General features: G+C 38.6%; 1 protein-coding gene across 4 annotated transcripts in view; it reads left to right on the top strand.

Annotated features, from left to right (window-relative positions):
• The window catches only part of Ecr (ecdysone receptor), a 153,605-nt gene that overhangs the window by 88,338 nt on the left and 48,661 nt on the right, over positions 1–16,606 (top strand). For all 4 annotated transcript variants that reach the window (XM_076540909.1, XM_076540911.1, XM_076540908.1 and 1 more), the window contains exon 3: positions 1,954–2,952. In XM_076540909.1, coding sequence (XP_076397024.1) covers positions 2,490–2,952 — 463 coding nt within the window. In that variant the 5' untranslated portion in view covers positions 1,954–2,489. The remainder of the gene's footprint in view (positions 1–1,953; positions 2,953–16,606) is intronic.

Below are 16,606 nucleotides of genomic sequence, written 5' to 3'. Positions count from 1 at the left end.
GTTGTAAAGCGTATTATCCGCGAGAAAAGAGGAAAAAACTTCCGTGGTTATTAAAGCGCCTACTGCACGCAATAAATAAAAAAAAGGGTCGGGATCTTGAGTCATTAGAGGTAGCTAAGGGAGAGCATCATCAGCAGGTCTGGCATCGAGTCATTAAAGTATCCTCCGATCGATATTGCTAGCGTGAACTGGTTTTGATGACGGTATAACAGCGGCCAAGGTGTTACGTGTATCACGCAACACCTCTTACGCTCTCGCATTCTGTGCTTAGAGCAGAAAGGTGGAAGATAAGTCCCCTTTCGCACCTGACGAAGGTGAAAGGATGAAGAGAATCGAGTGGCTACTGCCAGTTGGTAATAAAGATGGTGAATAAAGTATTATACAGTGAAATTAGTGCCTTATGCGGGAGATAAAGATTGTAAGACTCGGGAATTATCCTGAGTGTAATTAAACATGTGCAAGTTTATCGAAGTGATCAAAATTTAACGCTTGTAAACATAACAGTGGTCTTATCTCTGTTTAACTTCATTAAATCGATTCGTAAAATTTTAAGACGCGAATAAAAGTTACAAGTTTTGAACAAAGCTGTAAAGCGTAGCGTCACACGCTCCATTCATTCGATCTAACGTCCGCAACGTTGGACACCATTGTAAAACTGAAATTACGTCACCGGAACCCGCTCAAAGCCGCCCAATCGAAAGCAGGTAGTGTGTCGGGGGCCCGTTAGCGGGCCAGAAAGTCCCGAAGGAGGGAGAGGACGCCGAGTAAACAAAAGAGGTGACGGCCCAACGGAGCTACAGAGGAGGGGGCAAAGGCATAGCTAGGTCTAAAACAACCGACAAAACCTACATTCTTACATCAAAACATTTAAACAAAAATTAAATTAAGGGACTATAAAAATTACGGACTTCTATAAAGATGATGCTACTTTGTCTTTTAAAATTTTTTTGAGTTCTCAATTTTTCACGATCTGTATGTTTGTGAAATTATATTTGTCAGAGTTCAAAAATTTAAATATTGAAAATATATTATTTTTAATTAACCCCTTCCCGTGCCATTTATTTATGAGATGCGTCAGTCAAGACTAAACATTCAGGACTATAACATTAAAACGGACAAAGAAAATTAAAATGTTCTAAGTATTTTATATTTAGGGATCCTTGGCAACGCAAATTATAGTTGGATCTAACCTTCAAGTTGAAGAGTATTCAAAATTTGAGTAAGGCTTATCACATTTGAGTTGTGAGTGCGTCACGAGTGAGACTCGTCAAAGCACGGGAAGGGGTTAATGTGTTATTTTAATACATCGAACTGCTATAAGACCCAGTCGTTACGTAGAAAGTCGCGATACCTAGCGGGCTCAAACGTCGTCGCGTCACCACGTGACCGTTTCAAGGCCCATGGTGCCCCATGGAGGGAGAAGTTTCGGCAACTGCGTCACGCCATGCGACTCCTTCCCCCGAATCGCGCGTTTCGCGAGTGTTCTTGCCCTTCTCCGCTACTCCTTGAGTCCGGGGATTCCCTTTGCATTTTAATCCCGCTGGGAAGACGGTATGTTGCGCGTTGGGAATAACCTTCGTCCATTTTATCCTTCCCTGTCATGGCGAGCTTAAAACCAATTCTGATTTGAGCCATTTAAAACGATTCTGATTTGAGAAGCTTGCAAATGAGTCGTGAAAATTGAGACCGTCACTCGATAGCGCATCCTACTAACGTCCTATCAATTTACAGTTGCATTGTTTCTCACTTGAAACGCAGTTTCTGTCGTAATCCCCCATTTCCCAATCGCTCGATTTGCACGTGGCTTCAATAGGTTGAGCAAACGACACCGTGTCTTCATTGTGTTCTTAAACTGGGAACTAAATTTTGTACTCAAACAAAAAATTACATTTTCAACGTACCATATCCTGAAAGCTCGACACAAACCTAATCAACCCGTCATCTCTGTTACAGATACCTCAAAGCAACGGGACGATTCGAATCAGTATGCATCTGGGAGCGAGTTTCGAGGCGCGCGTCAAGATGCGGTAAAAGAAACTCGACGACAGAAGAAATCGAGTCGTGCCCGTGCGTGATACAGAACACAAATACGCGTATCAGTTAAAGCAGCCATAAGATTAAGAATCACGATATCCTAGAAAACTAACCGGTAGAGTGAGCCATCTAGAAAGCACAGAGGCTACGTTCCGAGTGGTAGCCTCTGACAAACAGAAACCACTGCCTGCCCTAACTGTCCAAGTCAGAAACCGTGTCCGGGACACGAACCGTCATCGTATACAGAAGTGACCCAACAAACGGCCAACAAGTGATCCCACGAGATCTCCAGGGGTACGTGGACAGTGGTGAGCAGAGGAGCCGTCACGGTGGCCAGCTTAGTGAGCGGCAACGTAGCGGTGCGTTACGATGAGGCGTCGGGAGTGGTTGGCACGGGGGGTGTCGTGTTGGCAGCCACTTCCAGGTTAGCCGCAGCGGATCCAGCCACGTCCAGCATGGACACCAGCGACTCCAGCATGGACACGACGAACGGGGGCTCGAGCACCGGTGTGGCCGGGGTGCCCGGCGTCGGAACGATCGCCTCGGTGGTCGCTGGAGCCGCGTCCTTGACGCTGGTCAAGGCCGAGACGCCGGAACACCTGGCCGGCACCTCGACGACGCCCTCGTCGGTTACCGGACCGGCTGCTGGTCTGTTCGCCGGGATCGCGGCCGCCAACAAGAGCGCGAGACCCGACGACTGGCTATCCACCAATAGTCCTGGCTCTCCGACCGCCACCCTGCAGAGCCAACACGTCGTATACACGACTCCGCAGCAACAGCTGACCGAGTCACAGCAACAACCGCCTCTGGCACACTCCAGCCCTCTCGCGCACCAGCAACCATCAAACAGCAACAACGGATACGCCAGCCCTATGAGCACCAGCAGCTACGATCCTTACAGTCCCAACAGTAAAATAGGTAAGTTCTGGAACTGAATGAGTGCGAGGGAAGGACTTCAAGGTCAGGGACTAAACGAGTGTGGGAGCTTAGGGAAGGACTTCAAGGTCGGGAACTGTATGAGTGTGAGAGCTTAGGGAAGGACTTCAAGGTTGATCGTCAGTGAAGTCCATTTGGACCTCTGCAAGTTAGGTGGATGTAGACACGCTCCATCCAAATTAAACCATTAGCATTTCGATTTCGTACCTAGTCACCTTTGAATTATGACTCCAATCTGATTGCGAAAAGAGCGTTAAACTCTGAGCATGCTCCTAACACGCGAAGGCACAGTATCAGCCGAGGCCCTGCCCGGTAAGTCGCTAGGTTCTTATCGCAAATAGATGCTATCCCGACTTTCACATTTAAGCGAAAGCTTCAAGGCTAACTGTTTCCTTCGAATAGTGTAAAGAACGAGAAAGAGAATAGTGTCGAAGAGTTGCAGTTTTTAATGCTCGTTGAGGACGTAGGATCAGGGGACGCAGAATCGAGAGGGGACAATCAGGAATTCAGTGCACGCGTTCGCGTTTCTTTCGCTCGACGGTGCAATAGGCGAGAAAAAGAGAGTGAAACGTCGACCGAGCAGCCGGACGTGACGTCACCGGCTACGTTCTCCTCTCACGCGCCCCTCCCCTTTGTCTCTGGTGTCCACTTCCGTCAATCCAAGTGATTGCTTGCACTACTGCCACAGTACAGCGTTCTCGCGTGCTGCGCCGCGATGCACGCGACGCTTCGCGTTCGAGACGCATTTTAATGACGATCTCGAGGGCGCTGCGATCAGCCACGGATAACAAAATGGACGTTCTGAACCTTTTATGTTCCGAATCTTACACTTCACGAAATTTTATGCCTGTCGATAATTTCTTTAAAAGAACACTTTTACAGCGAAAGTTTTTCAGGTTAATTTGTTTTTTTGTTGAACTTTTGAACAGCTGATCTCGTAGTTAATGAGAACCGCTATGTGTCTCGAAGCGTTATAAAAATAGACCGTGGTGATATATTTTTCTGCTCGACGACATGTGCTAATTGACTGCTTTTATCAAACAGGGTGCAACTTTTCTTTTCCCCTCGTCTTTTCGCCGTTACGTGTGCGCCACTGTTGTCGTTTTATTAGGCTGAATTATCGATCACCACCGTAATAAACTTCCTCTTCGCTAGAAACACTTCCACAATTTTATTTCAATGAGATGTGGTTCCATCGTTCTGCATTCTTGTCGCGCACTAATTGTTCACTGATAAATCCTAAGTTTCGTCTACAATATTTCTAATACTCCACGGACTGTTCCATTTGGTCTCACTTATGTGGGCTGTGACATCAATTACGAAACTCCATTATCGGTTCCTAAGCGGTTCTGTCACGATATGGGTATTTTCACGGTTGTTACAAGCTGATTGAACCCGCATGACATCGGTCATGGGCAGATAACAGTATCACTTGGCGAAAAACTTCGACCATAATGCGTGTAAACGAAATAGAACTTATATTTAAAATTACGTGAATCACAAAGTAGAAAGAAATGCACCTGATATTTGAAAGACTCGGGTTTTCCATCGGCTAATAGCGGGTGGTGCTGCGAATTGCGGCAGGATGCAGATACGGCCTTGAGAACGGCTACGCGAGCGCAACACGCATGGACCTCTCACTTACACACGGTGCTGTGGCGTGTGTTACCCATGAGATTAATACCATCGGATCGAGTAACGTGTATACTGCGCGTTATTTAGAGCCTGCACGCTGCATCACCAGCGTCGCTGTACAAGGGGATCAACTGGGAAATTGGGTATACGTGCTGCGAAGATGCAGCTGCTTTTTCTGATGGATTTATAGAAATGAATTATTCTAGTAATATTTGCTCTTTCTTAGGATCTAATCTTACTTTGTGCCTCACATGTCAAATATCCAATTTCTCTTATAATAATAATTTTGATGTTCAAATACTCTTATAAAAATAATTTTGTATATTCAAATACGTGGTACAGTTGCTTCACCATGTGGACCTATCAAAATCTAAGAACGCTGTAATTATTCCAGTAATATTTGCTTTGTCTTGGGCCGAGGGTCCTAATCTTCGTGCCTCATGCGTCAAATATCAAGTTTCTCTTACAAAAATAATTTTTATGTTCAAATACGTGCTACAGTTGCTTCACCATGTGGTTACCTATCAAAATCTAAGAACGTTGTAATTATTCCAGTAATATTTGCTTTGTCTTCGGCCGAAGGTCCTAATCTTAGTGCCTCATACGTCAAATATCAAGTTTCTCTTATAAAAATAATTTTTTATGTTCAAATACGTGGTACAGCTGCTTCACCATGTGGTTACCTATCAAAATCTAAGAACGCTGTAATTATTCCAGTAATATTTGCTTTGTCTTGGGCCGAAGGTCCTAATCTTCGTGCCTCATGCGTCAAATATCAAGTTCCTCTTATAAAAATAATTTTTATGTTCAAATACGTGCTACAGTTGCTTCACCATGTGGTTACCTATCAAAATCTAAGAACGTTGTAATTATTCCAGTAATATTTGCTTTGTCTTGGGCCGAAGGTCCTAATCTTCGTGCCTCATACGTCAAATATCAAGTTTCTCTTATAAAAATAATTTTTTATGTTCAAATACGTGTTACAGTTGCTTCACCATGTGGTTACCTATCAAAATCTAAGAACATTGTAATTATTCCAGTAATATTTGCTTTGTCTTGGGCCGAGGGTCCTAATCTTCGTGCCTCATACGTCAAATATCAAGTTCCTCTTATAAAAATAATTTTTATGTTCAAATACAGTCACTTCACCATGTGGTTGCCTATCGATCAAAATTCACTGGTCCTCACATTAAACAGGTTAATAAGATATAAATAAAAATGAATATAGCGTCAGAGAAATAGTCTCACACATATAGTGACACGTAGTATCAGTAGTATCAAAATGTAGTCAATAGTATGAAAATGTAGCATTAGGCAATTCGCATAATCTGCAGACCTTCACGCGTCGCTAACTCGTCGCGGCATGCTACTAATCGTCCTGTGAGATATCGATTCATACGACAGATTAGTGAAACGGTTACGTAAATGCGGCTGCAGCTCGTCCTTTTGCGTGCAGGCGTGTGCGTGTGTAGGCGCAGAGTGCTACGAGAGGCCGCGTGAAACAGCGCTGATGGGACGAGGTTAATGACAATATGTCGGGCTGCCACGGTTCCTCCCACGCACCGGCTGCACTGGCCCATATAATTATTATTCTGACGCGCACACACGCGCGAGACCATTTAATTTTCCATCGCGCTGAACGCGAGCGTTTTTGCACGGAAAGGTCTGTCCCGGTATCCGGCAATTTCACGCCGTTTATTTCTGCGTCGCAGTCTCTGCTTTCTTCCTTCGCCTCGAATCTATGGTCGTCGTCGCTCTCCTCCTTTTTTCCTCTTGTTTGTGGCAAGCCTGTTTGTTGATTGTTCGCGAGATTCTGCCTGGCGCGCTTCTTTCTTTTTTATAGGTTAGGTTGATTTCTCAGAGGTCTTCAGATTCGTCGGTCTGATTTCGGGGTAGCTTTGAAATTTACAGTTGGGTAGAGGTGGATCTTGTTAGGGATGGGGAGATTGGAGGATATGGGGATGTGGAGGTTTGAGGATATGGGGATATAGGGATATGGGGATGCAAGGATATGGGGATATAGGGATATGGGGATGCAGGGATATGGGGATATAGGGATATGGGGATATAGGGATATGGGGGTATAGAGATATGGGGATATAGGGATATGGGGATATAGGGATATGGGGGTATAGGGATATGGGGATATAGGGATATGGGAATATAGGGATATGGGGATATAGGGATATGGGGATATAGGGATATGTGGATATAAGGATATGTGGATATAAGGATATGTGGATACAGGGATATGTGGATATGTGGATATATGGATATATGGATATGTGGATAGGTGGATAGGTGGATATGTGAATAGGTGGATATGTGGATAGGTGGATATGTGGATATGTGGATATGTGGATATGTGGATATGTGGATATGTGGATAGGTGGATAGGTGGATATGTAGATATGTGGATAGGTGGATATGTGGATATGTGGATATGTGGATAGGTGGATATGTAGATATGTGAATAGGTGGATATGTGGATATGTGGATATGTGGATAGGTGGATATGTAAATATGTGGATATGTAGATATGTGGATAGGTGGATAGGTGGATATGTGGATATGTGGATATGTTGATATATGGATATGTGGATATGTGGATATGTGGATAGGTAGATATGTGGATATGTGGATAGGTGGATATGTGGATATGTGTATATGTGGATATGTGGATATGGATGCATAAGAATATGGAGATACAAGTATATAGTATATGAGGATATGTTCACCTAAAGATGTTCACATATGAGTACATGTACATATGTGTACATAAGTATATGAGAATATAGGTACATAGAATATAATAAATATAGAACAAGAGTATCTAGATACCTATGTTAGGTCTCCACAAATCTGAGAATCTGTATGTCAGATTTAATACATTCAATTTTATTAACATATGTAAAAATCGCTAACAATCCTCAATTACCCTATAACACATTCGATATAAATTTTCAACTATCATCACCAAGTTTCGTCTATCAACGGTTCAGTATTTACCTACATCGAGCGAACGAATTCAATAACTGCACTTCGCAGTAAAGAATATTATAAGAGAATAAATTCTAAAGGCTATTGTCACTGAACGAAGGCTGCACCGTGCAATCTTGAGAACCGGAATTGCACAATGTCCTTCGATGACATTTCCGGCGACCTTCCGCTGCTACTTCCGTCGGGTATCCGCCTCCGGTTTAGAGAACCGGAAGTCACGCTGGAGGTGGCCGTTCGCGAAAGCTCTGGTGGGGCTTTGCATTACCGGGGACCACGCAAATGGAGGTACACGTCTCCAACGCGATGCAACCTCCGGTTTTGATACATTGTCGACAATCTATCGCTCGCAGACAATCTCTGTAGCTACAAACGCATGTACAATTTTAATCTAACATCCTTAACACGTTTCTCTTTAAATTTCACCGAAATTATAGATGTGATACAATTTTACTCAAACATTCTTAACATATTCAATTTTCTCCTCAAATTTCACTGAAGCGATAAATAAGGTACAATTTTAATCAAACATTCTTAACACAATGTATTTTCTCCTGAAATTTCACCGAAACGATAAAGTCAAGTATTTATAGCTGGTAGTCTGAAAAATATTTTCTTTAAAAAAGAATGAGATGTCACCCGAATTTCACTCGGAGCAAAACACGCGCGTCCTTTATGACCGGTAAAAATTTCCATCGCATTTCCCCGTTTTTCCCGCAAAGAATTAGCAACGGAGATAGTTCGCGATCTTATCGTTCAAAAACCTCGGATGCTACGATTAACCTTGAGATCCGCCTCGCTGATACAAGACGCCGTGGCGTCATTTCGTAGAAAGATCGTTAAATCAACGGTCTCGAGACTGGCAAGAAAGCTTGCCATAGTAGACTACGCAATTTCAATGCTTCGCACACGCATGCACACCGTCACAGTCGATGTGCAACGTGACCGAGGAGAGCATCGGGACGTTCTATATTTACCACGGTTCACTTATCAGTCGCTTATCAACGAGACAGGCGGAGGAGTCGAACCTCTCTCTTTCTTTCTTGTATTTCAGAACTGATAGAACAAACACTCGGCTTTCTCCCTTAGCTCCGTCTTTTCCTCCCCGTTTATTTTTATCCTTCTCCGATTCTCTCCGTTCTCTTACGTAACCACGGATCCGTGTTGCAGCCTGTGCTCTCCCCGGTCTTTTTTTCTGCTTTGTGGTTAATCGACACGACAGACGACCGTGTTAGAAGGTGATCACGCGACGCGTTTGTACGTAGCCTGAAAATCGGATCACCTTGTGAACCTGGCCTACAGATGTCGCCCTACTCGATTGTCATGGGAGACCATTGTTTTCAAAATCGGTTTTTCAACGAAATTCGAGAGCATAGACTCTTGTTTGGGGGTCATGGCTTTTTTAGAAGTATCAAATGTCAACATTTTATTATAACGTACTGAATATTCTTCAAACCGACGATCTGCAACCTTGTGTGATATGAAGATTGAATATATGATCACGGGTAATATATTTTTTAGTAGGTTATCTTTTTAGGTTATGTTTAGGTTAGAACATTTAACCAGATACGTCTTCTGGCTTGAAAAGTCTTTTCGTTTTGTCTTTGCAGTGGTAATATATTTTTTAGTAAATTGTTGTAGGTTATGTCTATGAGAACATTTAAGGTACGTCTTTTCACTGGTATGTTTTTTAGTAAATCAATATAGGTTATGTCTATGAGAACATTTAACGAGATACGTCTTTTCACTGATATGTTTTTTAGTAAATTAATATAGGTTGTCTACGAGACAATTTAACGTCTTTCCGCAAAATAAGATCAGGCTTTTAGAAAATTGTAGCTATTCCTTTGTCGAAGTATTGATGTTTTTCTTTGTCAGTGTACCTTTGTCCTCGCCAAGAAGGAGCGTCCAGTGTTCCTTATACTGTTGCATTATACATTTCGTTGAAAGCTTCTTGGATTTCTTGGTTATTCAATGTCGAGTGTTCCCCGGTACATTTTTGCTTCAATACTTCATCATCCGCAATAATTGTAGAACACAATCGAAAAAACAGCTGCTTTTTGAAAAATAACCCAAGTTGGAATAAAAAATTCCAAGAAATATAAAAGAAAAAAAGTGGAACCCGCAAGATAGCGCAACGTTTTCTCGCTATCTTGAGAACAAAAAAAAGGTATTATCGTCTTTCCACGAGGGCGACAGAGACTCGAGGCGTTGATGTAGGTCGTCGGTACGTAATCAGTCAGTCGCTTCGCTTATCAGTAACGTTATCGGCATATCATCTGTACGGGCCATGCCTGACCCACATCGCGTGCTCCGCACGACCAAACGAAATTGCAAATCATTTTTTCAATTCGATGTTTAGCTCTGCGTTTAAGTTTTCGGATAGTGACAGTGTAGGGGGAGCCACTTGTCTACTGGACTATGTGCTTCTGTATATTTGAGTATTTACTGTTCTTTTTGTTTGTATGGTATCACTTTATATATATCATTTTAAGGAACACTATAAATCTTATATGAAATGGGTTAGGTTAGGTTAGTTCTGTATATTTGAGTATTAAGAAATATACTGTTCTCTTTGTTTGTGTGATATCACTTTATATATATCATTTTAAGGAGCACTATAAATCTTATATGAAATGGGTTAGGTTAGGTTAGGTTCTGTATATTTGAGTATTAAGAAATATACTGTTCTCTTTGTTTGTGTGATATCACTTTATATATATCATTTTAAGGAGCACTATAAATCTTATATGAAATGGGTTAGGTTAGGTTAGGTTCTGTATATTCGAGTATTAAGAAATATACTGTTCCCTTTGTTTGTGTGATATCACTTTATATATATCATTTTAAGGAACACTATAAATCTTATATGAAGTGGGTTAGGTTAGGTTAGGTTCTGTATATTTGAGTATTAAGAAATATACTGTTCTCTTTGTTTGTATGATATCACTTTATATATATCATTTTAAGGAACACTACAAATCTTATATGAAATTGGTTAGGTTAGGTTAGGTTCTATATATTTGAGTATTTAGAAATATACTGTTCTCTTTGTTTGTATGATATCATTTTAAGGAACACTATAAATCTTACATGAAATGGGTTAGGTTATATCAGGTTAGGTTATTACTTCAAATTATTTAATGTCTTTTATCTTCGATTTAACGATTCATTGCTAGGTTAAATTAACCAACATCAAATTGCCAAATGTCATGAAACTTATTTATTAATTACTCCATAAAAAATTTTGTATTACACAAATAATTTCATGAGCATATCACAATAAATGAACGTTCGAAAATGTCATACGGTTCTCATGAATCGTTCCGAAACTTTTCCACTAGTAAAACCGACTCGTAAAGTAAATTACACCGTGTTTCGACCGTTCCCAGTGATTTATGATCGCGGTAATCGCGTTTGGATCCTGCCTTCGATCGAATTTTCGAGACCAGCTATTTTAGTTGTAAATCACGATTACGGCGCGATCGATATCTCGAGAAAGGCTTTCCAGATCGGTTTATTCTGGCGAGTTAGACGCGGAAACACGCAAGGTCCTGTGCTTCCGGAAGTGGCCACTTCGGAGGCGGGCGATAGACTGTTCCTGTTGCTATCTAATAAGTTGATTTTAGGTTTCCACCAGGAATATTATGCTAACATTGATATTTGCGTGTAGTCATTTTTCTGGCGAACAAAAGTATAAATTGTTTACTGTAAAACAGGTGTTAGCGGAGTCGATGACCAACACGAGGTTGGCGAATTTAGGTCGCGATATCAGGCTGTTTCGAGGTGCGGGCGCCAGGACGTACTTTACCTTACCTCGTTCTTATCACGATGTTATCATGGTCAGATAAGGGACTCACGCTCGCAACTTGCCAGGTAGCGAATTACATTTGCAATTTTCCGAGGGTGCAATTCTAGATTGCGCGATCTGCTAAAAGCTCGTGTAAATTCCCTTAATTTACTATTCGTAATTGTTCGAAATTTTTCGTGCGCAAAAATGAAATAGCTTGAAGCAGAATTTTGTTTATTGCCAACCTCGATTTCTTTGATCGAGGGTTATATTTTTGTCTCCTCGAGTACTTTCGATGCAAATGAGCTCCTTTCTACGAACTTTTGAGAAATGTGACCTTTATACGCTCTGAAATCTCATTACCTTTTGGGTATGAATTGCGAATTTGTTGCGGTGAAAAATACCCTCTTATTCGAGTCATAACTTCTGCCTTCCACTTTCCATTTATAGTCATAATATAATACAGTACATTTATAGTCATAAGTTCTCTTATAATTAATTTAAATAAATTCTCTCCCTCGAAACCTTCTATACTTTTAATTTCAAAATTTTTTAATTCCCTCTGGTCAAAAGTCTTCTATGCGTATGCAAGTTTACACTAAACTCATTTTCCTGCAATTAAAAACTCAAGCGTAAATGAAAAGGAAAGAGAATTTGCGTCGAAGTGGATTCGTTTGGCTTAATTTTTCTAATTATTCCGGTTAAAAAATGCAATGACTCTCGGTATTCATAAATTGAGCTTTGTCGCGCCATCTTTGAACGTTGCACAAAGCTACAAGTAGTTTCTACTTGACGAGAAAGGTAGCGCCACCGCTACCGTTTCGATTGGCGCTGAAAAGTGAAGTGACGTTGCACGGCTGTGAAAAGTGTGAGGAAAAAAGCAATAAATAATTAACAACGAAGTGTCACGAGATTCCATCGATCGTTTCTCGCCGATATTCTTGCAACGAAACAGGTAAAATATTCATTCGTTGTGTATTTGCATGGGACTTTAAATAGCGATCAGTGACCGGTCTCCGAAGCCGTTAACACGCGGCTTTCTAACCTAATGAGATCTAAATGATTCTGCATAAATGAACGTCATGGAAATTCGGGATTGATATGCTAATTAGCTAATGATACCGAGTCAATCAAAACAATTTGCTGTAGTCGCTTGATTGGGGAAATCATATTACGATTCGTGGAGAACGGTTCGGTTGACAGCGAATGGCGCGCAAATTTGAAACGTGCTTTGCCTTTTTATACACGTAATCGTATTTCGATGCAAAATTCTGATATTTTATTGAGGTAAATCATTATTTGTGATCTCATTTGGTTTCAAATATTAATATTTTAATAATATTCATGTTAATTTTATCAATTTTATTAATATTCATGTTAATATTATTAAAATATTAATATTAAATAATTTTAATTAATGGTGTTATTGTTATAATAATTTAACTGTTGGATGAATCGTATTTTATTAAGGTTTATAGTTGGTAGACATTTTTGAATGATTTTAGTTACATTCATATTAAAATTTGTGTAATTCTCTTGGAAACTAGTATTCATCGCTTGTAGTTTTATATTGCTTCAAAACTATTACATAAGTTTATATACTGGTAATTTATTTTGAAATCCGTATTGAATAATATTATGTTGTTGATGATTTGATTATGGAAGATCAATATTATTCAGCTTTGAAACTTTTAAAGTTCACAGAAATGTTTATACCAATTATATTGTACACATACAAAATTATATTAAAATTTTGTGCGCTATATAATCCTTTCAAAAAGTAATTTAATTTTGAATAAATCTAATACTTAATTCTTATGTATTCTCTTTTATTAAATAAGATTACATTTAAATTTATTGATACATCTATGTAAAAGTTCATACATTATCCAGATTGAGTGTAGTAATATTTGAATGTACGTAATTCTTATGTACTCTCTTTTATTAAATAAGATTATATTTAAAACATTTATTGATACATTTATGTTTATATTTATGTAAAAGTCTCAGATAACATAGCAATATTTGAATATACCTGTTTTATGAAGAGTAATAACTGCATTCAAATGAAAGCGTGTCATTAATATTATTACATATTTACGTTATATACAAGACTACCATCGCAACATGTAAATATATTGCACCATTAAATGCAGAGACATTATTCCAATTCTTAACTGCACTATTACTTACTTAAAACACTTTTAATACTTAATCTTGAAGAATACATTAAACATAAGAATTTATAACTACGCTAACTTCATATCTGTTTGTCGTAAAGGCATTTTATTACATATACTTTACCATGTACATTTTATCGAACATATTTTACTATTCACCTTTTATTGAACATATTTTACTATTCACCTTTTATTGTACATATTTTACTATTCACCTTTCATTATACAAATTTCAAAAAGTTCTAGCACATCAGTTTAACAGTTTCAAACATTTTTCACAATTCAGTGAATGAAAATACAAACATCAGGTTATGCGTTCATAAATACCAGTATATTATCTTCCAGAAATACTGAGAAATTTATTGTTGCATGTAATTGAGCACAATTAGAGGTAGTTATACAAATAGAGGTCAGAATTTTTAAGCAGTTTCAGTTTCTGCACTGAAGCGTACATAGGCTTGAGCTGTTATATGTAACTCTGGAACATTAGATGGGTAGAAATGGGAAGAGGAATCCTCGGTTTACGAGGACACGAGGACGCTAGCAAGGAATGGCGTTTACTTGGCGCACTCGCTCGACCAGTTTTTACTGTCCGCTTTGGTCCGCCTCGCGGATTCGCTATACCTTGGTCGAGGTATAGGCAATCGATTTTTAGACGGGTAGAATGTTTCAAGCAGGTAGAACAAAAGAGTTCCCTACGATTTTTCAAGACAAGTTTAAATATAGTAGTGCTGGTAGTAGCAGTAGTTTAATATTTCAATTATTAGCGTAAAGATAGTATGTAGCCTTAGACTATAGCAGTATATTAAAATAGTTTAGTATTACAAAACTATTGGACTATACTATGTAGCACTACAGAATCAAGTATTAATACATACAGCGTCACGAAGGTCGTAAACTCTTCGTGACATAGCGAGATCATAAACCCCTCATGATATAGTGAGGTCGTAAATTCTTCAGTGGCCATACTAAGGCAACATGATTTTCCACTATCACGATGAAAGGAAATGTACAATTTAGAAGCACATTGACAGAAAAAGGTGTGCCATATAATGAGTTTAACACGTTCGAACACACATTTCGAGATGATGGTCTTTACACCTGTTACCTTGAAATCGTACTCGTTAACGATCCATAAGTGTGTATAGTGAAGCTAAACTTGTTAACACTTATTAAACTGTGCTTGTGTCTGTTAATGTGATCAGTATCACTTTTGATTCAGTACGTAATGTATTCATATGAAAGATGACAAACTGAGGAAGTTGAGAGAATGTCACGGTGATAAATAAATGGCATCTTAATGAAGAAATACCATTCTTCTGCAATCACGATGGTTTCAAACATTTCTGTGTGCGTGGATTGCATAATGTCATCGCACGCGTAAAAATGCGATGATAAATTATGTTGGACGATCAGATTATAGAACTCTGCTTCAGCGTGATTTTATAGCTGTCGTCAAGATGTTCCTACATTTTTTTTTTGTAAGAATACTCGAGTTTTTCAGTGGAGTTTACGAGGCAATAAATTTTGTGATAAGAGTAATTCGTTGCAAAAAGTGCGAGTGTTAATTATGAATGTTCATTTGCAATTTTAAAATGTGATACAATTGTGGAGTGTGGTTTCATGTGTCAGACTGTGGTCCCTCCTAATGGGAACCTTGACTGTCTGTAGTTCAGTGCTCCCTAGGGGACATTGATACTAATGACTATTTGTTATAAAATGACAAATTAATAATAGGGTGGTTGGATGAACTTATTACAAGTCTCTGTGATCCTGTGATACTAATAACAATTACTTTTATTATAAAATAACAAATTAATAATAAAGTAGCTGGTTGTTGAATTTATTTCAACTCTGTGAGATCTTGTGATGCTAATGACTATTACATTTGTCATAAAATAACAAATTAATAATAGAGTGGTTGGGTTATAATCTCATTGCAACTCTGTGTGATCTTGTGATGCTAATGACTATTTGTTATAAAATAAGAAATTATAGAGTGGGTGAATAATAAACTCACAACTTAATGTGGTCTTGTGATACGAATGACTATTACATTTATTATAAAATAACAAACTAATAATAGAATGTCTGCTTAATAATCTTAGTGCAACTGTGTGTGATCCTGTGATACTAGTGACTACTACATTTGTCATAAAATAACAAATTAATAACAGAGTGGTTGGGTGATAATCTCATTGCAACTCTGTGTGATCTTGTGATACTAATGACTATTTGTTATAAAATAACAAATTATAAAGTGGCTGAATAATAAACTCACAACTTAATGTGATCTTGTGATATGAATGACTATTACATTTATTATAAAATAACAAATGAATAATAGAATGGCTGGATAATAATCTTAGTGCAACTGTGTGTGATCCTGTGATACTAATGACTATTAGTTTTGTTATAAAATAACAAACTAATAATAGAATGGCTGGATAATATTCCTAATGCATCTGTGTGCGATCCTGTGATACCAATAACTATTAGTGTTGTTATAAAATAACAAATTATAAAGTGGCTGAATAATAAACTCACAACTTAATGCGGTCTTGTGATATGAATGACTATAACATTTATTATAAAATAACAAATTAATAATAGAATGGCTGGATAATATTCCTAATGCATCTGTGTGTGATCCTGTGATACTAATAACTATTAGCGTTGTTCTAAAATAACAAACTATAGAGTGGCTGAATAATAAACTCACAACTTAATGTGGTCTTTTGATACGAATGACTTACATTTATTATTAAATAACAAACTAATAATAGAGTGTCTGCTTAATAATCTTAGTGCAACTGTGTGTGATCCTATGATACTAATGACTATTACATTTGTCATAAAATAACAAATTAATAATAGAGTGGCTGGTTGCTGAACTTATTGCAACTCTGTGTGACCTAGTGATACTAATGACTATTTATTATAAAATAACAAATTATAGAGTGGCTGAATAATAAACTCACAACTTAATGTGGTCTTGTGATACGAATGACTATTAGATTTGTTATAAAATCAC

Source organism: Megachile rotundata, chromosome 16 (genome assembly GCF_050947335.1).
Source record: "Megachile rotundata isolate GNS110a chromosome 16, iyMegRotu1, whole genome shotgun sequence".
In the NCBI taxonomy this organism is placed as follows: Eukaryota; Metazoa; Arthropoda; class Insecta; order Hymenoptera; family Megachilidae; genus Megachile; species Megachile rotundata.
The sequence above is the reverse complement of the archived record's forward strand: the minus strand, read 5'-3'. Positions and strand labels throughout refer to the sequence as shown.